We start from the raw sequence: 25483 nt of genomic DNA, 5'->3' as shown, positions 1-25483 counted from the left end.
AGTGAAAAGTGTCAGACCGTTATTTGTCCGAAAAAAAAAGTTAAAACATAAATTCCCAAAAGGAGAATTATCACGGACTTATTTGCCTACTTTACCGAGATAGTTAAAGATGGCTCGCTCTTTTTGTAAACCTGAATTGTGAGAATATGAAAGACGGCCACGCAGATTCGCTTAATAATGAGGTCGTTAAACTTGAACCTCCAAAAAAGGTGAGAAATCTGTACGCCCCTTACAGTTTCAACCCATAAGGGAAAATTGATCCACTTTTTAAACGAAAGCGCATAAAATTACATGGCCAAGAAGTGAGGAACAGAAAAAATAAGATGAAGAAAAATAATTGGACGTCTGCGACAGAATTCAGAATTACAACCCGGATTAAATGTGGACTTTTTGGAAGAAAACTTCATCATTACGTGAGAGCATCGGACTATTCTGACTGTAATTCAGTTTAATTTACATACAACACCGAAAAATTTGAAAAACACATTTTATCTATATTATATATATTATATATATATACATATTTATAATATATATATATATACATTATATATATATATATATATATATATATATATATATATATATATATTTATAATATAATATATATATATGTATGCACATATAGATACATATACATATATATAATATATATACACATTTATTTATAATATAATACACACAGTATATATATATATAAATATATATGTATAGTATATATATACACATATATACATATATATATATATTTATAATATATATATATACAGTATATATATTATATATATATATATATATATATATATATATATATATATATATATATATATATATATATATATATATCTCTTATTGGGATGGAATTACAAGACACCTGCCCTTCTTCCAACACACCTGCAGCCTATCACAGTCGTCTATCTGCCACCAACTATATTCGCTGCTTAGGTCAACGAAGGCGCAATGATTAACATAGTGCGCCCAATACCAGTCTCCCTCTATCGGGAATATAGATGTGAGCGTGTGTGTGTGTGTGTGTGTGTGTTGTGCGCGTGAGTGTGTTGAAAGACAGACGGTGGTAGGCCTATGAATAACATACAAAATCACCTGCAACCCTATGCAGCCATTTTCAATGACGAAGAACAAACATTCGCTCTTCCGTTAAAACTGACAATTTAGGAAGAGGGCCACTCGAAGAAAAAAAGAACCTTTTGGTCCAGTTTTTCACGTCAGTCCTTTGGGTCCACTAAACAGGTTCCCCCAACCATCGTCACCACAGAAATATTTCGAGAACAAAATGGCGAATCGATGAATTCGTACCAAAGTAAAAAAAAAAAAAAAATTATTCTTCCTACTTTTGAAACTGAAATATAGTATTTAGGCCAAAGGTTAAGCGACGTTGACCTATGATGAGGTCAATCAACACCGAAAATGTTGACCCAATTGTTAGGAGAGGGTGGAAAGTAAGAAGTGACAGAAGATAATAGGAAATACAGAAAGAAGAGAAAAAATAAATCAATAAATTAATAGATAAATATATAAAAGTCATAAAAGTTCATGCATAATGAATAAAAAGAAAAAAATCATAAATGAAGATTGCGCTAAAGAGAGGCAAGTTCATGCATAAATGAATAGCAAAGGAAAATCATAATACAACATCGGATACTGAAGGATTATATATCAACTAAACTGAAATATATTGGTGGCAGTAGGGGATTAATAATGACATCATGATCATTGTTGCTTTCTCTCTCTCTTCTCTATACCTTTGGCTATCAGGACTCCCACCTCCAATGAGAGAGATTTAGTTAAACTACAACATTTTCTCAGACCGTGTCTAGTAAGTGAACTTGGATTCATATATCCATTCACGCTTCTAATCCCAAAATTATCATCGAGAATTTTTAAAGTGATAAATGGATCGGTACTAAGAATCTCGAACACTCGACACAGCACTTCCAATGATCAGTCCTTTGTATTGTAAAATATATATATATACATGATATATTATATATATATATATATATATATATATATATATATATATATACTCTCTTCTCTGCTATATATATATATATATAGCTGTATATCTGCTATTTATAGATATAGGAGAGAGACATAGAGACATATATATATATATATATAGTTAAAATAGGTATATATATATTTTCTCTTTTATTTCTTCTTCTTTTTCGTGCTTTTTATTTTGTATGGGTCGATGCCTTCTTTGAGGACTTGATTTGGCTTTGGGGTAGCCAAGTCTCGATCGGCTTGCCATATATGTTCATGTATCATACAGACTAACCCTTTCTCCCAGGGAGTTGTTGTTCCGGGTAGGTATCGAGACGTGTGAGATGTTGTTATGTTTTTTTAGAAGATGTTTTACTGTTTGTGTGTGATAAATGGATCGTTGATTACATACACTGAAGTATCTACACGGATAACAAACATCCGCCTCTCTGATCAGTCGGCTGCGGATTTTTCCAATGATTGAAGTCAGCTGCGGTAACCACTGTGCCATCATATATATATATATATATATATATATATATATATATATATATATATATATATATAATATATATATATTTATATATATAGTGGTTACCGTGGACTGGAGTCACTGGAAGGTACTGTGTCGAGTGTTTGAGATTCTTCAGTACCGATCCATTTATCACTTTAAAAAATTCTCCTTCGATGATAATTCCCCTTTGGGGATACTCCCGAAGATGCGTGATAGTGGAGATAAACGATAATTTTAGCTTTATGATAATATACAGTATGTATGTATGTATATATATATATATATATATATATATATATATATATATATATATATATGTATGTGTGTATGTATGTATGTATAATGTATATATATATGGATACATTCATGAAAAAATAAAAGAGAAAAAGCTGTGGATCTATTTTAACTAAAAACTCTCTCTCTCTCTCTCTCTCTCTCTCTCTCTCTCTCTCTCTCTCTCTCTCTCTCTCAAATAAAAACCATCTCATGTACATCTCCGGGGGGTGAGGGTGGTTGAAACCCCACTTAGAGATCCTGTACAGTAGCGGACAACAAGAGAAAGAGATGCGGCGTCTTCTTTTGAACCTGATCAACGCGCTGAACAAAACACGTCCATATATCTAAACAACCGCTGTTGACAATGATAACTTCACCACCGACCAACAGACGGCACCACTGTTCAACTATTTGTCTTTCCACGACCAATTGACCAACCTATCATTAAACTCTCGTGGTCTGGGATAACAAGAGAGAAGAGAGAGAGAGAGAGAGAGAGAGAGAGAGAGAGAGAGAGAGAGAGAGAGATTCTATGACTTTTCTGTGCAGAGATATGGCATGAAACATTTTGGCAGAGATGAAGATGACACGGGGTGTTTGAAAGAGCATCTACATTCTGCAACCTTCTTCTGCACACACACACACACACAGATTGTACAACCTTCCTGTGCAGAGATTACATAAAACATTTTTGGCAGAGAGGAAGATTACGTGGAGTGCTTGAGAGAGTACCTGCATCCTTCTTCTATGAGAGAGAGAGAGAGAGAGAGAGAGAGAGAGAGAGAGAGAGAGAGAATTATCTGTAATATCTTAAAAAAAATCCGAGTGTCTTCATGAGACCGTTTAGCCTTGAATTGAAATGACAACTTATGAAAGAGGACAAGAGTTACGTGACCGCAAAAAGCGTGATTTTATTATTTTTATACGATCGGTTTAATAAAGGTTTTAACACCTTGATGGCTTTGACACGATCAGAATTATCAAGTGAATAACGGTCCGTCCTTAGATTATCTAATTACGCGAGAATGGTTTCATTTGGTTCGAAGAAGCCATATGGAGGGGCCTGGTATATGCAGTTACGCAGTAATGCTTCGAGAGGTGGATCCCCCTTATCCCCCCTCACCCCAACATAAACACACAAAAACACACACACACACAAACACACACCCCTCTCCTCCTCCCCTCCACAGGTGTGGTAATTAGAAAAGGTGCATCAGTTACGTGTCCCGTATATCTAATTTACCTTCTTTTTTCGACAAGAAGACCTAACTACATATTAATTGAAAGAAAGAATTTATATTTTTCGCAAACTCTCTCGTTGTCAGGAACTGAGCTCACCTTCATTATTTGATTCTTTTATAGAACGTCGGTCTTGAAACCCGAAATTACAATGCGTCGGGTTTCAGGTGACAAGCAAATGCAGGGGCCGAGTTTTCCCTGGCTGGAGTTCCGGACAATAGTTACGAATTAAAAATTTTTCCAGAAATGTCGCCCTAATTTCCCCCGAAATGTCCGATAGCTACGAATTAAAATTTTTCTCCAGAATGACGCCCTAATTTCTCCGAAATGTCCGGCCAGGTTCCTGTGCGCTCACTAGGGCGTGGAGAAATGACAAGGCAAGTACATCACAGGGCTCGTTTACACTCACCGGTTTCCAAGGAAAACCTTCAGGATTTTCCCTGGACGGAAACGGTGTCACCCAACTTTTCCAGTGAAGCAACTGTCGCTACTAGAACCAGAATGACGCTAAAAAATCCCTGTGTTTTTTTACCCTCGTTTATACGAGTAGAAATTTTTCTTGGACGGGAAAGGTGTTACCCAATTTTTTCCATGAAGCAATTGTAGCTAGTAGAAGCAGAATGATGCTCAAAGATGCCTTTTTAGTTTTCTGCAAAGAAAACTACTGAGATAACTGTCTGCCCGTCTGCACTTTTTCTGCCAACCCTCAGATCTTAAAACTACTGAGGCTAGAGGCTGCAAATTGGTATGTTGATCATCCACCTCAATCATGAAACATACCAAATTGCAGCCCTCTAACATAGTAGACCTGACCCTAGGTTAAAGTTAATGATCGTGCATCTGGCACCGCTATAGGTGCCAATAACATAAGCCACCCAGGTTCGTGGCTGGAAGTTTCATGGATCGCGGCTGAGTTTCATGGGCCATGGCTGAGAGTTTCATAAAGCATTATACGCTGTACAGAAAACTCGGATGCGCCGAAGAAACTTCGGCGCATTTTTTACTGTTTTTTTGTCGTTTATACGACCAGAAAATTTGATCTAACGGGCCGCTACCTCGTAGCAGTAAGAAAAGGGCCTTAGTCACTCCCCTTCAGGCTTATCATTTGCGAGACCAGACGAACGTACCACAAGACAAATTCGGAAGTTACCGAATGCTGGCGTTACTACCCCTTAATCTATTCACCATTTTTGTTTCCAGCGACTCGCAATTTTGAGTTGATTTCCTGGTATCTCCCGAGAGACATCAAACCATCCTTACTTTAACCTTCTCGTCCACTAGAAGACACCAGGGTCCACTGTTGTCGATGACTGAAGAAGGAACACTTCTCTCTCTCTCTCTCTCTCTCTCTCTCTCTCTCTCTCTCTCTCTCTCTCTCTCACGTCATTCTAAGATCAAGACAGGAAGTTCTCTCTCTTTCTCTCGTCATTCTAAATCAAGACAGGGAAGTTCTCTCTCTCTCTCTCTCTCTCTCTCTCTCTCTCTCTCTCTCTCTCTCTCTCTCTCATCATTCTAAATCAAGACAGGAAGTTCTCTCTCTCTCTCTCTCTCTCTCTCTCTCTCTCTCTCTCTCTCTCTCTCTCTCTCTCTCTCTCTCTCTCTCTCTCGTCATTCTAAATCAAGACAGGGAGGTTCTCTCTCTCTCTCTCTCTCTCTCTCTCTCTCTCTCTCTCTCTCTCTCTCTCTCTCTCTCTCAAAAGATGAGGCAATCATTAGTCTTGCAGAACAATCCAACCACCATTTTCCAAAGCATCATGTCGTCTGCTAGATTCTTATTCATTAGCGGGTCCCCACAGGGCGGACTTCTTTCTCCCTCTCGCTTTGGTTTCCGTGGGGCAACCGCAGCGCTATCTCCCCTCTGGTAGGCGAACCAAATTACTTAGAACTTTTCAGACAAGTCCTGTTCAAGAGAGCAAGGTCTCAATGCAGTTGTATATGTGTATGCATGTGTATGTATATATATATATATATATATATATATATATATATATATATATATATATACATATATATATATATATATATATATATATATATATATTATATATATATACAGTATATATTCATATACATATATGTATTACATATAAACATATATATATATAATATATACATGTATACAGTATGTATGTATTATATATACACACAGTATATATACATATATATATATATAAATATATATATACATACATATATACATACATATATATACATAGATACATATATATATATATATATATATATATATATATATATATATATATACTCTGATACTCCAGATGCAGGTTCGAATCCTGCTACGGGCTTCAGAAGTGCTTCATATTTTTGCATTTGGATCTCAAGCTTTGTAGAGACAAGCGTATCCAAATAGTGAGAAGAATTCTAGAAGTAAAAAGTGAAAAATAGAGGATAATATATATTCATAATAAATATATATAAATATATATACATATATATATACAGTATATATATATATATATATATATATATATATATATATATATATATATATATATATATATATATATATATATATATATATATATATATATATATATATATATATATATATTGTGGTTTACTGCGGCGTTCAAATACTAGCAGTGAAAACTTTTTCTGTAACATGCTGTAAAAAACATATTTGCAAAAAATACAGTAACACAAATTAACCTTCCAATAAGTTTATTGATATTTATGCCAGCCACTCCGCTGTAAATAATTACGGCCGTAATAATTTTAATTAAAAGTATTGGACCAAGACAAAAAATCATGAAAATATTAGCCTAATTTCCTTACGTACGTTTTATTAACATTCGGAAAGCAATGAACTTAAAATAAAAAACATACATTACATACACGAGTGTATTCCATATTTTATAAATATAACGCTGCTGTAAAATCATTCAAGATAGTTTTCCGTCTGGGTAGATGGCATGCGTAAAATAATAATAATAATAATAATAAATAATAATAATAATAATAATAATAATAATAATAATAATACTTTCAATGCCAAAATAATAATAGTAACAAATAATAGTAATTTCAATTTTAGAATAATAATAATAATAATAATAATAATAATAATAATAATAATAATAATAATCTAGAGTCAAAACAACCAATTCTACCGAAGAGATCAAATAAAAATTGCTTGGTCTACATATGAAAAAAATTATAACGATCTTTGGAGCAAATTAAACTGGCGATACCACGATCATTACACAGGATAATGATCACAAGCTGCTGTTGTCAAACAAATTAACCCCGTTCCTTGTTCTTCCGAGCAGCCCAAGCGAAGAGGCTTAATGTTCATCAGTCACACTAAGAAAACAAAGAAACACTTCAGTGCGTGTGACCAGCGCTCAAAACACGGCATTTGCGTGCGTGCACGAGCAAGAAACAAGCAAAGAGAAATTGCGTGAGTGAACGGAGTGCGTGCTTGAGCGCGCGTGCTTAGCGCATGTGCAAAGGCGTTCAATTTCGCTCAAACGTACAAATCGGATGCAATTTCACAGTCTGCTGTAAACCGCACATTTTCCTCGGCGGGAAGAGAGAGCAACTGTTGTTGATGCTGCTGGTTGTTGCTCTCCCACGGAGGTTGCTGGTTGCTGGTTGCTCCGGTGCGAGGGATGCCAGCACACTCCCTTTGAAGTGGCGCCGTCGTGGGTGGAGACTGCTAGCGTCAACTGACTGATTTTATTATTTTTTCTACCTTTTTTTTCTCTGCACACTGTCAACACAGTCTGTTATCAATAAACCTACCATACTAATTAAAAAAATCACGGACTGACGGGTTTTATTCTACGGTCTGACAACAAACATATACTGTATGTATATATGTATATATATATATATATATATATATATATATATATATATATATATATATATATATATATATATGTATATATATATAATATATATATATACATATACTATATATATATATATATATATATATAATATATATATATATATATACATATACAGTGTGTATAATTTTATATAAACACACATATAATTTTATATAAATGATTATATATGTGTTATATATATATATATATATATATATATATATATATATATATATATATATATATATATATATATATATATATATACCGTATTTTCCGGCGTATAAAAGCACCCTCATAAGATGCCCCTTATTTTACAAGGATATTTTGTGGGAAAAAGCAATTTTAGTATGTTGCATCATACACTTATTGAAAGATATTTTAAAGTTATTTTGTAGGGCAAAAATTTTTTATTCTGTGCATGAAATACAATATTGTGAGAGTATACCGGAATAAAGCATGAAATCATATGTAAATTTGCACTCACCTTTAAAGGAAACTAAATGAAATTTACCATAAATAAACAAAGGTTTATGTGTTAATGGGACAGGCCACCAGTCGGCGCTATGATTTTGTTTACATCCACTCACTGCAAATAGCTTTCGACGTATCGTAAGCAATTTTTCGTGTAAGTTTGTCATTTATAATAAGTATTGGAAACAAACCAAATTTTCAGTCTGTTATTACAAACTTACGAAAAAGTATGATTTCATACTTTATTCCAGGAACACAATTCCCCGTAATAATCAGGCATGTTTTTCAATGTTTTATTAACAACAATTTTTTGCCTACCCAGTATGTTCTCCGGCAGTCGGGCTCCCATCGTAATACGGCCGCATTGAACGCACAGCAGTTTTGGTACATTTTAAAATAAAATTAAATTGCGTCAATATATACACAAACACATATGTATACATATATACATACATATATATATATATATATATATATATATATATATATATATATATATATATATATATATATATATATATATATATATATATATATATATGTATGTATACTCTGTATATATGATATATGTATATATATATGTAATCATAATTATATATAATATATATGTGTACATAAAATTATAATTATATGCGATATACAATTATACACACACATATATATATATGTGTGTGTGTGTGTGTGTGTGTGTGTGTGTGTGTGTGTGTGTGTGTGAACTCTACCCTCAACTGCGGAAGCCTTGATATCACTAACCCATTCGTAAGAACAATGACTATCTTACTTTCTTTTATTTCAAACTGGCGACAATCCCATAAATAAATCTGACATCACCAAACCTATGATTTTCTTGCAGCATTTCAGAAATATATCTGACTTCATCAACATCTTCAACTTTCTAGGAAAAAAATTCTACATTTGCAAATTCTGCAATAAGCTTCTTTGAATCGGTTGCAATTGCCGAAATAATGTTACGAAAAGGGAACGAATGACAACAACGAAAAAAAAAAAAAAATAGATGAACAACGGCGGACGCTTTTGCGTTATCAGTAAACGAACTATTAAGTGCTCGTATTCGCGAGTTGTTTGTTCACGAAGAGTAAAACTTTGCTTAAAAATATGAAATAAAAGCAAAATAAAAAATAAAAATAAACAACGTTACTACTAAAATATTGAGTGGTAAGAGGCTATTAGGAAAGCCGAATGCTAACTGAATGTAAGTTCACCTCCTGCAAATGATCGCTAGCTGACCTCAAAATCACAATGACTCAGAGAGAGAGAGAGAGAAGCCTGCTTTACCTTCTCTTACTTCCTAATGAGAACTATATTGTTTGGAAACTTGAATTTCAAGTCAGTGGCTAATGAATGTTGCTCCATATGAATAGTGTTCATCTCAATAATAATAATAATAATAATAATAATAATAATAATAATAATAATAATAATAATAATAATAATACCTCTAGCAGCAGCAGAGATGGAGGAAGAGGTTTGGAGAGAAAGAAAGAGAGAGAGAAAACTTCCCCCTTCATTCTGCGCTCCGGTGCTCAGCAGAGCATCTCATAAAACACCGAGTCCTGCAAATTGTAAATGACTGCAGGTAACTTTTGCTTGTTCTTTTTTCCCCTCCAAGTCACAAAACCAGAATCCAGCAATAAATCAAATAAAAACCGCTGCTTAACTTGACGATATTAATCCTCAAATCTGTCAAGACTGACCGATGACTTACATCAAATTTATCCTCAAAGCTACCACAGTTGACCGAAATTGTTTATGAAATTTATAAACTTTTTTTTTTAATTCTGCTGTATGGACGAACAAAATCCAACAATATAAACTGAACATTTGCCCAGCAGTAAAAATAGTTTTTAAAATACATAATAATATCTGAGACAAATCGTAAATGCATAGTCATTATTACTGTCTAGGTTTTTTCGTGGTAATAATGAACAAACAGTGAACAGATAAAATCAGTGAAACCTTTAAAAATCCAGTGTTCATCTAAGGCAAATCATATAAATATAACAATATATTTATATATAAATATGTGTATATATGTATATATATATATATATATATATATATATATATATATATATATATATATATATATATACTATTACTAAAGGACCTCATTCAAACTGGATGGTATCTAATGAAGTATTTATTTCTGAATAAATCTCCATTAGATACCATCAGTTTAAAATAGTCCTTTATCTAATTCTACTAACACACAGAACATTTGTGTATGTGATAAAGTTAATATATATATATATATATATATATATATATATATATATATATATATATATATATATATATATATATATATATATATATATATATATATATATATGAGAGAGAGATGAGAGAGAGAGGGTTTTTGTTAAAAATGACAAACAAACAGTGCAGAAACCTTCACAAACCTGCAAGTCAGTTTATAAACCTACAAGTAAGCTTATAATCCTACAAGTCATCGCACAAACCTACAGCAACAAAAATAGGCAAATAATTCTTCACTCCTCGTATACAATTGCATTCAGAAGGATCCATCAGAGTGCAGACATTGGGAAAAAAAAATCTAGGCCAGATGACCAAGGGCCTCGACCTGCCGAAGGTAAACAGCTCTATTAAACCAGCGGCAACAAAGATGGATGATGGAGGCTGCGCGCTCACCCGTGTCTTGTCTGTTCCCACGATATCTCGAAACTTAAAAAGGACGGATTTCAATGGAATTTTGTGGGGTGGTCGGAGATGATTCAAGGAAGATTCGACTCGATTTTGATGTGAATCCGGATACGGATAAGGATACGGGATCTTGCGGAATGCGGTATGTGATATGAGTGTTTTTTTCTAGCTTTTTACGTCGAAAATTTTCTTAGTCGGTAAAAAATAAGTCACAAAGGCAGAAATTTGCTATTGAGAGAGAGCTGCAACGTCTCTAGCAGCAACGAGAGAGGGAGACAAAATATTTCCACGAGAGACAGAGAGAGAGAGAAAAAAAAATTTCCAACAGAGAGAGAGAGAGAGAGAGAGAGAGAGAGAGAGAAGACTTCCACGAGCGACCAACGGGACGGGATGTCTTCCTCATCACAAGCACACAGCAACCTCTAATCGCTGCTGCCGGGTTTTTTCTCCGCCGAAAGAGCAATTGTCGTCAGCAGCAGCGGCGATGGTGGTGTGGTCACGTGTGGGTGACCGAACTAAACGCCGAGCAGATGAAGCCGCAAGACAGTCGTTACGAAGACGTCTGCCCATCTCTGACGTCGTGAGAGAGAGAGAGAGAGAGAGAGAGAGAAACGGGCCTAGATGCACCTCCTCCTAATGGCCCTCAGTCAGTGTCAAAAAAGTTAAGACCACCAAATCATTTTCGGAGGAAATTTTATATGAATTTTACAAACAGCCTGGTGGAGGTATTATTTGGCAGTGGAATTTACCAACTAAAGCAAGGGAAACACACTAATAATAATAATAATAATAATAATAATAATAATAATAATAATAATAATAATAATAATAAATTACTCATGGTAGCATGAGCCTTGAGATGGAGAAACAAATCCACAGTTACTTACGGGCACGTATATTTACAAATAAATATTTGCAGAGGGCTTTCGGGATTCTGTTCGATTCCCCTTTTCAATCTGGCGCGGTGTTGTTAAAACACTGACCAAATAAAACATAAAAAGACTCAAAACAAGTGAAGTTGTTTATGGTTTATGTTTACTTGGTCAGTGTTTTTACATCACCCGAAACTAAAGGGAATCAGGCTGGAGAAAGCTCTGCAGATATTCATTTACAAATATACGTGCCCTCATCAACTGTGGATTTGTTTCTCCAATAATAATAATAATAGTGATAATGATACTAATAATAATAAGATGAAGCCACAGACAGGCAGACGAACACAGACAAAACAGATGTGGATACGGACGAGTTAACTTAATAAGCTACTTTCTACGCTACCACACAAATAAAGGATTAGCAAGCAACAGACCGCACTGCATAAGCGGAGTGACGTATACGTCAAAACGTCATAGGAAATGTGCATGAACAATCTCCCGGGTAATCGAGAGGAGACACAAGGCAGGAAATTGTGGGAAACGCAAATGACACATGATTCGAGTTAGCTTATGTTCCGCTAAATAAAATCGACCTACAGGCAACGCAATTATTTTCAATGAGAGGACAACAATGGAAATTGCTTACTGATACGCATGGAAAAGGCAGCTCTTCTCTCTCTCTCTCTCTCTCTCTCTCTCTCTCTCTCTCTCTCTCTCTCTCTCTCTCTCTCTCAATTTTGATTTTCCCTTTTCTGATATGCAAATACAATATTATCACGTTTAGACAACTTTGCTCTCTCTCTCTCTCTCTCTCTCTCTCTCCTCTCTCTCTCTCTCTCTCTCTCTCTTTGATTCCCCTCCTCTCTCCCTTGGTTTCGCTTTTGTTTTTCCATGCCATTCCTTGTTGTTTATAAACCTTCCAACTTGACTTGTTTGTCATCTATTTATCTCTTCCCTTCTTTTGTCTAGTTTTCTCTTATTTTCCTTTCCCTCCTCTTCCTCTTTCCTCTTCTCGACTTCCAGTGCCTCTTCCTTGTCTCGAGCAAGCCTGAGCTACATAAGGAAACATGATATTCCGTTCCGTGGCCTTTAAATGATAAAATAATTCTATTCATTCATACAAGACCACAAGTAAATAACAAACGCGGTCCTTTTTTTTCTCTCTCGTTTTCCTCACCCTCCTCTCCCTCTATTCTCTTCTCGCCTTCCACTATCCTTTCCTCGTCTCGATCAGGCCTAGGACTACACAAGGAAACAAAACATACCAATCCCTTGGCCTTTCTACATTTTAAAACATTTCCATTCATCCTTGCACGTTCACAAGTACACAACAAACGGTGTCCTGACTGATTTCGACGAAAACCAAAATCCCGTTTAATGACAGAAAACCGCACTTGGAAAATAGTTCACCCGAAAATGGCATAATGATTTTGCTCTTCTATCAGAAATGACTGTTGACGAAACCGGTACACATGGCCAATGCGGAAAATTAAGCAATTTGACAGGCGGGGGACAATGCTCCACCCGAATATGTCCATCTCTCTCTTCCTTTACATAAACATCCTCTCGTGCATGCGTCTCTCTCTCTTTACACACACACACACACACACATATATATATTATATATATATATATATATATATATATACACACACATATATATATATATATTATATATATATATATATATATATATATATATATGCTATAGAGAGAGAGAGAGAAGAGAAGAGAGAGAGAGAAGAGAGAATCTTAAATCATCTTATCTAGAAATCATGTATGTAAAACCTACAGAAGTGGGAAGCAAAAACACAATGCTGTCTCTCTCTCTCTCTCTCTCTCTCTCTCTCTCTCTCTCTCTCTCTCTCTCTCTCTCTCTCTCTCTCTCTCTCTCTCTAGGCGAGACCTACAAATGGGGCTCCATAAACTTGATTCATGTTTACTCTGAAGTGTCTTTGCCACAGACCTGACTCGCACCGATTTCTTCCTTTGGAAAAGAACGGCTGTTGTCCCCGTTTATCCCAACGTCTTTCTCCTACGTTTATCGACGGTCACTCAGAAGTGAAAGAACATTCGTTTTCCCCATAAAATCATCCATTTTCTTAATTATCAACAAATGACATTAATACCAATGACCCTTGTTAACTGAGGTCAAACAGTGATAAGCAAATGTAGATGTTTTGCAATGACCAAGATTTAAGTCACAATTCAAACAACGGAATGACTTTCCATGACGAAAATACGGGAATGAATTCCATGACGATGTTAAAAAAAAAAAAAAATACGACGGCTTCATTACAAAATCACAAAATAATAATCTGTCTTTCCTACATGGACGGCCAAAATGAAAAATAGTGTCATATGATTCATATCTCATGCGCGTCGACGCTCTGTAAGTCAGTTGACAGACGACGCCCTCACAGTTGAAGGTAAACAGTTCAAACTATTGACAGACTACGCCCATGAGCTTGCAACGTAAACCATATTGCAGAGTTGACTGACGATCTTTGAGAAGCTTAAATCTGAAGCATTTCAAGACGTATTTCCTTCGAGGGTTGGAATAACTCAGTTGCATCACAAAATCCTAACGTCTTCATACGTGTGCCTCAAATCAGGCGTTAAACCCGATACCAGAAAACGACAACTGCACTAGGCAGACTATTCCACATTCTTGTTGTAGCCAAGATAAAACTCCAGGTTTAATTCGGCCACTGAGTAGCATTAAACCCGATTCCAGAAAAGACACTATTTCCAGCTAGGAGTTTTATCTTGGCTCCAACTGAAATGTGGAATATCTTGCCTAGTGCAGTTGTGGAGTCTCCTGATCTCCAAATGTTTAAGCGGGGAGCAAATTCATTCCTGCCCTCTGCTGCTGCTGCTGTCGCCTCCTGAATTCAGGTGTATCGGTTTTATTTTCTATTTCCTCCTTTTTGTGTATTTATTACCTTTCCTTATAACCTCTCTCTCTCTCTCTCTCTCTCTCTCTCTCTCTCTCTCTCTCTCTCTCTCTCTCTCTCTCTCTCTCTCTCTCTCTGCTTGTGTTTATAGTCTGTTGACTGTCCGTCAGGGTTTTCAGCTGAAGATTTAAAGAAAGAATAATAAATATAAATAATTCCTGGAATGTAAAATTAAAGGAGATGAAAAATAAGTTGCGAATATACATAAAAAACACCTTAAGGCTACTTTTATATCCTTGTTCGGGAGTCATTAAGGTACAATAGAAGCCGCCTTGATAAAAGAAAAACTGTCATAGTTACAATAATATTATTGACAGACCTTATTTCATGGGTTAATCAAGCACTTATACGCATGTTCAGTTAAACAAATACCATTGTCTAGATTGAAGAAACAAATCCATAGTTACGTATGGGTACGTATATTCAAAAATATATCTTTACAAAGCTTTCGGGAATCTGTTCGATACGCCTTTTCAATCTGAGATTGAGGGGAACTAGACATATTCCAGCTATAATTAAACGGATTCCAGCTCTCTGTGAGATTTATTGCAAAATGTGTCCTCATACCTGCTTTGTGGATTTGTTTCTCCATTTCAAGACTCATGCTACTCTACTATGAGTGTTTTTGTCTAGAATTTTCACAAAACGAAAGTCAACAAACTCTACGGATTTTACACATACCATTACATGTTCGAAAATGCATCAATTTGCGTAAAACTGTTCATTCACACGCGTTTCATAGCTTGGTCCCGAAATGACATTTTTTCTCAGAAATAGTTTGGGTCGACTCACGAAAACTATTTGGTCACTTGTCCAGTGCATTTATATTTCCGAGATAACATTCACTGAGCAATTCAGAACAGCGAGGAATACCTGCCCCATAAAGCAGTTCTCTTGGCATTTTAATAATTTGCTTACATTTTTATCTAATTGTTCATTAATGTGTTACCTTATTTTTTCTTTTCTAATAACTGATACCTTCGTTCTTTATTTCCTGTTATCTTCTGTTACCTCTTAAATGAACGCCATCATATTCTTTGGAAGCTTGAATTTCAAGTCTATAATGGCTCCTGCGGTGGGCTTGTTCCGTATGAATAGGGTTCATCTTCTGAATAATAATAATAATAATAATAATAATAATAATAATAATAATAATAATAATCATGTACTGTATATATATTTCCTATCCTGGCATCTATAATCTGAATATTTCAAAATATTGTACCTTCAAAAAAAAAAAATTTTCGACAAAACAGAGCTTTGCCACTCAGAATAAAAAAACAATGGCCTAACTGCTCCCATTACTAAAAAAAAAAAAAAACATATTTACGTCAATACTCCAACAAAAAGCGCATTTTCAGCATTAAGAAATCAAAGGCATTATTGGCCCAAATACTCCGATCTGAATACAAGCCATAACGTTAAGCATGTAATTCGACCGTTAAGTACACAGTAGTTATTCGATTGTAGAGAGTAGCTACCAGCCTATCAGTCTCTCCTTCAAAGGACAAAAGCAACTTGTGTGTATGTGCAATATATATATATATATATATATATATATATATATATATATATATATATATATATATATATATATATATATATATGAGCCAGTGTTAAACTGGACTATAAATAGAATAACACAATTTATTAAAGCAGGTTGGTGTAGGCTATAATATATATATACATATATATGTGTATACATATGTATATATATACACATATATATATATGTATATATACATATTTATATATATACACATATATATGTATTTATATATACGTATGTATGCATGTATGTATATATATATATATATATATATATATATATATATATATATATATATAGATAACCATATATAGATAGATAAATAGATAAACAGAGAGAGAGAGAGAGAGAGAGAGTCTTAACGTAACCTACTAACCAGCTGCATTAGAGTCAAAACATCCTTACCTCTAGGTTTCATGCGCTTTGTGTATAGAATTATCCGATTATTTCTAGGAATATATATCGTGGAAAAAATAAACACCCCCAGCCTATAAAAAATCCGCATTTTCGTAACAGGTTTTTACTTAGGCGAATACCTCCATTCATTCATGTTTTCACGAGTGCCATCTACATCTATTTTCGTGATACTTTCTCAGCTCTTTGATACGCGCACAGACAGACAGACACATAGACACGCCAGAAAGCATTACAACTGACAAGGTTTGTGGCAGAGGTAATCCACCAAGAGAGTCTTATGTTGTCGGTTAAGGAAATTACGCACATTACTGAATGGAGTCCTCGCGGATTCATGACCGGAGATGTTTTCTCGGTCGTAGGAATTACGGGACAATGCCATGATGATATTCTTAATTCGTGCATTATTCTCTCTCTCTCTCTCTCTCATGAAATACACAGTTGTTGGCCAACAATTATTTTGTGGTATTTATGTAAGTTATACACCACAATATTTTGAAGACAAATTTCACTGGGGATAACTGAAGGGAAACACTTAGGTAAAAACCTCAGGTACAAAGTTCCTGTCTCCTTTTTTTTTTTTTTTTTTTTTTAAATATCTCAAATATCTCGTGACCAATCTGAAAGCGCATGCGTCAAGTTCATGCTTAACTTGACAAGACTTGGCGCACCCGTGCAATGAGAAAAAGTCTTATAATACAGGAGAAAGATATTGAAATTATTTGCTGGAAGAGAGAGAGAGAGAGAGAGAGAGAGAGAGAGAGAGAGAGAGAGAGAGAAGGTCAATGTAGATAATCCCAATCTGAAAATAGACGAACCGTCACAAGAAAGAAATCTTGTTTATGTCTGGTAAATACTCACACCAGAACATTCTTGAAATAAACTAGATTGACAACACTCAGTGAAACAAAGAGAGAGAGAGAGAGAGAGAGAGAAGCAAAAGGTCAATGCAGATATCTCAAGTCCCGTACACTTCAGCAGACACGAAGCTATGGCGTCCATTCTCTTGAAATCACATTTCTTTATCACGCCCATATCCTCCTCCTCCTCCCCCTCCTTCTTGGGCTTATCGCCCGCCCACGGAAAAGAAAAAAAAAACTTCATCATCTCCCCTTTGGATCGGCCTTATTCCGCTATTGTTACCGAAGGGTCTGTCCCTGTTCGGATTATCTGCTAATTGTCCGTTCACGTGTCAAGGGCCATCCATTGTGTTCTGGGGGCGGGATTGTAGCGTTTGATAAGCCATGCAGTTTCCGGAATACGGAATTCCTTCTAATTCCTCCTGGTTTGCGGATTACGGAATTCCTTCTGATTCCTCTTGTTTTGCGGATTAAGGAATTTCTTCTAATTCCTCCTGGTTTGCGGACTACGGAATTCTTTCTGATTCTTCCTGGTTTGCGAAATACAGAATTCCTTCTAATTCCTCCTGGCTGGCGGAATACGGAATTCCTTCCTCCCAGATCCTCCTCTGCGGTTGTCGACGGGAAACAAATTCAGTGGGAATTCAATCAGGATAGAATTCCTGTTCTAACTAAAGAGTGTTACTCAACTGTTATGTTTAGGCTAATGTGCTAGTATACATAAATCGCGTGAGCATGCGAACAGATACATATCTCATATACGTACATGTATATGTGTGTGTGTGCTCTTTTATTTGCTCACGAACCTGCAAATGCAATTTTGTCCACCATCGATATTAACGTGACACCAGTAAATTACTTCAATTTCCCGGGAAAATTCTAAATGTTTAGCCTAAACCTATAATGCCGCAATTGCCCAAGCAGAAGCAAATATAAAATATAAGACATTATCGAAAACAAAGAGTATATAGTCAAATTCAAAAGTCCCCAGACACTAGCTCCTCTACGCTATAAGTTAAGGAATGGAACTGAATAAAGAATGTAGGCCAAAGGCCAAGCGCTGGGACCTATGATGAGGTCATTCAGTAAAAAGGTTCTAAATGCGTAACAGGAAAACCTCGCAGTTGCACTAAGAAACAATTGTTAGAAGAGGGTTGAGGACAGCAAGATGGAAGAGAGAGAGCATATGAACGGAGGTACAATCAAAGGAATGAAAGGGGTTGCAGATAGGACCGAAGGGACGCTGCAAAGGACCTTAAGTAATGCTCTACCCACCTCCCCCACGAGGTAAAAGCCCTGTCAACAGCTTTCACATACACCCTTTTTTGTGCAACACTAATGCTTTAAAGCACCCGTTTTCTCAGAAGTAATGCCTTTCCAAACAATGATAATGCCTTCGCACACTTTTCTAGCATTACTGATGCTTTCACATCTCCTTTCTTGCAGGGATAATGCTTTCACAAAGACTTTCTCAGCAGCATTAATGCTTTAGCATACTCTTTCTCAGTAGGGAAAGAGCTTTTGCACGCAACGTTTTCTCGTATTACTTATAGTCCTACTTTACAACACACCTTCCTAAGCAATGATGTAGTGATTTTACACGCAACTTTCTTCAGCAGTATTAAAGTGTTCGCTTAGACATTTCGAAGCAGGACTAGTACTAAGCATATCCCTCTTCAAACAGTGATAGTATTTATGCACAGTGCTTCCTAGAGCAACACCAATGCTTTCACGTAAACTTTTCTCAGTAATACTAATTATTTTCGAGTAAAACTGCAGCGTTGTGCACACTCCGTTCTGCTAGGCAGCATAGTTCATAAACTGTCATACTGTGACTGTTACAGTGGTACCTTCCAAAATTACGTAATCTTTTGGGAAGCCTGGGAAACACATGAGAGAGAGAGAGAGAGAGAGAGAGAGATTAGCGGGCGTGTGGTTTGCAAGAACGGCACGCAACTTGCCAACTGGGCCTAAACCTCAGCCTAGATGTAAAAGGTCCTCTCTCCCTCTCTCACAAATATGCATTCTGTTATCGTCAGTAACAACCATGTTTACATCTTGTTTTAGCCAACACAGAAGGACCTATACGGAATGCGTCCTAGTATCTCGAAAAGATACGTATTATTTTTTCTAGATATAAAAACCCTCTTCTTTTAATGAGCATCTTTGCGAAAACTGAACCATCAGTTGTAGAAGTTTGTAAACAATGTTTTCATATTGCATAGAGAAAGAATTGTACGTGGAACTGATTTGCAGAACGACAGTCCACAAATATCCAAGCAGGTATTATGCAACTGGAATTAAATGATACAGGTAACTGGCCAATCTGAGGAAAAACCCCGTCTGGGCTGATTTTCATTAATCATTCGACACCCCAACGCACATGGCAACTAAAAAGCAGAAACAGCTATTGAAAAAAGGCTCTGAGGGGATAATTTAATGTAATAACATCTCTCACGTGACTTGCAATTAGAAAACACCTCTCCATCTCACTCCCTCAGTAATTTTATGAAATTGTAGCCAGAGAGAGAGAGAGAGAGAGAGAGAGAGAGAGAGAGAGAGAGAGAGCAAATTTATCTAAATGTCCTAACATTGTATTTGCAAATCAATAAAGTGAGAATCAAATCTTGTAATCACCTAATTTCCTCCCTCAGTAATTTATGAAATTGTAGCCAACAGCCGCGAGAAGCAAGTTTTTCTTGGACAATGTTACCATTGTCTCTCTCAACCGATAATAATAATACTGAAAACAGAAGGTAGCCTAGCTAGACACAAGCTGACAGGCCTTGTGCACTTTTTATTACCAGTAGAATCTCCAGATGTTTTGATTTTTTTTTCCTTGATCAAAAAAGAAAATAATTTGCTGGAGAATAACAAAAAGGTAACAATAGTGTTTAAGAGAAATTACTGTAGACACCATAAAAAAAATATTAGGAAACCGGCCTATAATCTTTATCTTTCTTTCCCTCACTCTGAACGTTTGATTGAATTTAGGACAGTCTGATATTGATATTTAGCAAGGTTATAATAATGTATTCAGTCTGTAATGAGAATCATTACGGCTGAAGTGATGTTTTACTTTAAACATTTTAAAAAGCTATTAGGAAACCTACCTATAACTCTAATCTTTCGTTCTCTCGCTCTGAAACTTTAGGGAAATTTAGACCTGTCTGACATAAATTTTTAGTCAACTAATATAACGCATTCAGACTGTAATGAGAATCATTACAGCTGTAATAAAACTGTCATGAGAATCATTACAGCTGCAATAAACACTGTCATGAGAATCATTACTGCCGCAATAATGTTTAGACCATAACTAAAAGGCATTTTTCATTGCAGGTCTGCTCCCGAAGTACCAGAGGAAGAATTGACGCTATACCAGAGAGCAGCGAGATTCGGCGAAGAACGAGAAGACGCAGAGGTGGAGTGTCAATTTGAATACCCCTGTCTGGTCCAGCCCTTAGATCTCTTACTATATATCTACGACTACTGGTACGGCGAGGAATAGTGATGATAACAGCCAACGCACAGAGAAGCGAAGAGAAGACATCCGCTACAGACATGAGATGTACAAAAGAACGCTTCTGATTGGAAAAAAAAACACCTCGTCTGATTCTGTTTTGCATTGGAGTGACTCCTGAGATATAAAGCCAGACATTGGTAGTGTTTAACAACCTCCCATTAAAAGACTAAATATACGTACAGATTTCCAGACTTATTCCTCAAGTTCAATGCAAAAACAGAAGTATTCTGTTCCAGAATGTGAGTCGCTACCCTCAAAATCAATAAATGTCATCCTTGACTGAACTATAGTGACAATTCTAATGTGAATTACGTGCAAGTGATGTGAAATCATGAAGTTTATTCAAACCTTTCGACAACAAAGCCAATATTTCGGTACAATGTAATAGTTACCATCTTTATCGTCAAGCTTTAAGGAAATTCTGAAAATAAATAGGCTTTATGGCAATGTTCATCTTAAAGAGAGAATTTTAATTTGTAAGATTGTAACAAGGTAGCTATTATTTCCTGCAGAGCAGATAACCACATTGTTTTTCGACATACCTCTTGTCACTGACGGCTTTTGAACTACAAGATCTAAGCCAATATTGTACATAATTTGGCACAATGTCGTATGTAACCTGGCGGAAAAGCCACAGAACTACTTCAGAAAAACAATAAAACGTTGACCCACCACAAATATAACCCATTACAAGTGGGACTTTACCTCAAGATTTATGATTACAAAGAACTCTTTGCATCTCAGTGCAAAGATGTATGAATTTAGCGGGGATTTTTTTTTTTTTTTTTTTGTGTGTGTGGGATAAGTTTCGTGAGCTGTTAACAATTCAGTGGCTCCACTGAATGTACTAGTGCTGAACTTCCTCTTGGGATTTCCCTTGGGACCTTGGGATTATAAATCTCTACTCTAAGATCACTTTACAATTCACAGTCTTTTCTTCACGGGGTTAAACAAAGCAGTATATTTAATGTTAGCTACAAAATATCAGGTGCTACATTTTTACCGGATTCTTTTACACCAAAAGCATATCGTTCATGATTTTTACATCTCATTTCATTGAGTGTGCTTTTTCCAATATTTTTCATGTACATGGCTATGTTAACCAATCTTTCATAAATTTTGCTTTTAGTTTCAACTATATTCACATCAAATCAACCCTAAGTTCAGAAAACATTCATTACAACTGACATCCTTTCGATCACTGTTTAGCATTTATCTAATCCTTTATTTACCCAATTATTGACCAGGTTATAATTTATCATCTATTCGTAACAGCATCCAGGTAGCTAATTTAAGTCTTAGTTATATGAATTATCTCACTGTCACTGTACAGTAGCACTGTTACTGCATTATTTTTCTATCATTACATTTCCTGGTGCTTCACATCTCACCGAGCTCACAAACCATAAATTCAAGAAGCTCTACGTCAATATTATTTTTCATTTTAGAATTCACCTAAAATTGAAATATTTTACAGGGGATCTTTTGGTATACGTGTCTTTAAGTTAGACTTCTCAAGTACTTTAAGCTACATGAAGGCAAAGTGGGCATTTCAGATTCTGCTACAGAGTCTGTAAATATTATAAAAAATGACAGCTGTAAAGCTTTTTTTTTATATCAGAGAGCATCAATCATATGGCTGGTGTGCTGGTTTTTTTCTGGAAAATTTCAACTTTAAAAGGTTTCACCACAAAGCACATTTGAAGATGGTTGTGTGCTCAATACTACTTTGTGCTCCTTTAGTCTATTTAATGGATACTGGTAGACTAAATAAAAAATAAAAAAAAAGATTACTAGATGCACTTTACATAAATATTTTATTTATGATTTGGGAGTACATCTAAGAAAACATTAACAATGCATTTTTGGGCAGAAGGGTCTTCAAAATGTTACAATGAAGAATTTTGCTAATTGGACCCATTTGGTCAAATGTGATCAGTCGTATTTAAGAGTTATTAAAACTAATCAGACCATGACAAGGGAATATAGTGTTATGTTATAACCTTTCCCTTGACTAGGGCATTGAACATGGGCAATTATTCTATAACAGATGACTAAGTAAATCTGCAATACTAATACTGTATGTGACCTCAGTCGCAGCTGTTAATCCATGACCTTTGGAAGGGTGCCCCAGACTTAACAGCAGTAAGTGACGAACTGATCATAACCTTAACCCTTACTTATTGTGCTGCATTGTTCCTACCCTCACCGTCACCCATCACCCTGCCAAAAATTATACCCTTAAGCATTTTAGACATTCTCCAAAATGCAGGGCACTGTTCTTAATTTATTATTTCTCCTTAAATTAACAAACTGCATTGAAAAATGATTCCATTTCTGTCTGTTACTTGAAAATATCTCAGAAATATTTTCAAGACTACTAACACAAAAATTAAATTACATATAGTACACAGCATACAAGGAAAATGTAACCACAATTCCCAAAGTTATGATCCTCAAAAGAGGTGTCATATGAATATAGCTGACATTATACCAGAAAAATGTGTGTTTCCACATTATCTTATACCAGAAAAATGTATGTTTCCTTTCTCAATGTATCTGGAAAGATTTCCTCAAAAGGTACATTTCCTAAAAGTCCTTTAAACATCCCAAAACCATCCACCCATAGGGGTAGTGCTGTCAGTGCACCTTATGCAGTGCACTGTAGGCATTACTTTAGTTCCTTTTACTGTACCCCCCTTTCATATATTCTCCTTCTTCCATCTTACTTTCCACCATCTCCAAACAACTGATTCATATTGCAATTGCGAGGTTTTCCTCCTGTTACACGTTTCAGACCTTTTACTGTCAATTTCCGTTTCAGCATTGAATGACCTCATAGGTCCTAGTGCTTGGCCTTTGGCCTAAATTCTATATTCAATTCAATTCAAAACCATCCAGTGCATCTGAGCAACTTTGAAACTGATGTCTATATTGGATTAACTTGTACTAAAGGACTGAGAAGAATTTGGAAATTAAAACATTTTCAATGGATCTGAATCAATTATATCAAAGGTATGGATGAGACCAAACAGCTTATACAAATATATATGCAGTATAACAACAGCCGTTATATTTCAACAAAATCTGCTCTAACACAAATAACGACAGCAAGGTCATCATAAAACTATAAGATATGTTTTTAAGTACATAAAAACAAAATGAAAATCATTTATGTCTGCAAATTCATGAACCTTTCTTGAACACTACAGTCCCTGAAATGCTGATATTTGTCTCATGTAACCCTTCACTCTTGTTCCTGCTACATATATCAGTCGAGCATTTTAAGCTAAAAACCGTAAGAGTAAACTATACTTTTTTTTGTGTTGCTGTGAGTCACATCACACCGACCCAAGGCAGATCAATCTCGATCTGATTTGTTGCAATGGAGCAACCATATGGCCAGTCTCTTTTCATCAATAATTTATTAAACTTTAATTTTACTTTTTACATAGAGTCTGCACCATCAGTCACTTCTGGTGTTGCATTGTTAATATTTAATTGCTTTTCTTTGTTGTTGTTATTGTTATTGTAACCTTGCAATGCTCCTCGAGTTCTCAGCTGAAAACTCAAATGTTTGCAATGGGCAATTATTTTTAGTTGAATGTTACATTTGTTCTTTTTTTTTCTGTATGGTTTTATCTCATCATTAAGTGAAAGTTACTATGCATGTCCACAAATCAAACAGGATGTTGTCTTTGTTGTATACAGTATTTATTTGTTTCCAAAGTTTCTTAAATGTTCCCTTTTTGAGGCAATATCCTCTGTGCTGGGTTTACTGTATGAAACTATATGCACATTAGTGTGCCTGGGAGTGTGAATGTAAGATTGAGTCATATTTAATTACATATACATATGTATATTGTATTAGCCTATGTGTGAAGTGTTTGCGAGTTATGTACACATACATGCAGATTTATGTACAGTACTTACAGAGACATTGTCTCACATATTCAAGTTATATTGAAGAGGTCTAAAGTATATACAAAAAGGAGCTGAAATCACTTCTGTGATTTTAATTATCCAAGTAAGCATCTATACTTCATGGTGTCTTAGTTACCACTGTTTTATCTACTTCTCAGATAAAAGAATAAGAGGTAAACTTTTGCAGACACCTAAATAGAATCTGTGATAGGAAACAGTACATGTGTTTATGTAGCTGTCATATACATGATTACGAGTACATATTAAAGTGCCTGTCATACAATGCAATTAACATGCATTGATTGCTACACAATTTCTTTCCCATA

The 25483-nt window shown here is 35.4% G+C and overlaps 1 protein-coding gene across 3 annotated transcripts in view; it reads left to right on the top strand.

Annotated features, from left to right (window-relative positions):
• LOC136833413 (uncharacterized) overlaps nt 1-22836 on the top strand; it is a 250548-nt gene extending 227712 nt beyond the window's left edge. For all 3 annotated transcript variants that reach the window (XM_067095545.1, XM_067095543.1, XM_067095544.1), the window contains exon 3: nt 21050-22836. In XM_067095545.1, the coding sequence (XP_066951646.1) occupies nt 21050-21218 (169 nt within the window). In that variant the 3' untranslated portion in view covers nt 21219-22836. The remainder of the gene's footprint in view (nt 1-21049) is intronic.
• Nucleotides 22837-25483: the final 2647 nt, after the last annotated feature.

The sequence above is a fragment of the Macrobrachium rosenbergii genome, chromosome 51 (genome assembly GCF_040412425.1).
Source record: "Macrobrachium rosenbergii isolate ZJJX-2024 chromosome 51, ASM4041242v1, whole genome shotgun sequence".
NCBI classification, from domain to species: domain Eukaryota; kingdom Metazoa; phylum Arthropoda; class Malacostraca; order Decapoda; family Palaemonidae; genus Macrobrachium; species Macrobrachium rosenbergii.
The sequence above is the reverse complement of the archived record's forward strand: the minus strand, read 5'-3'. Positions and strand labels throughout refer to the sequence as shown.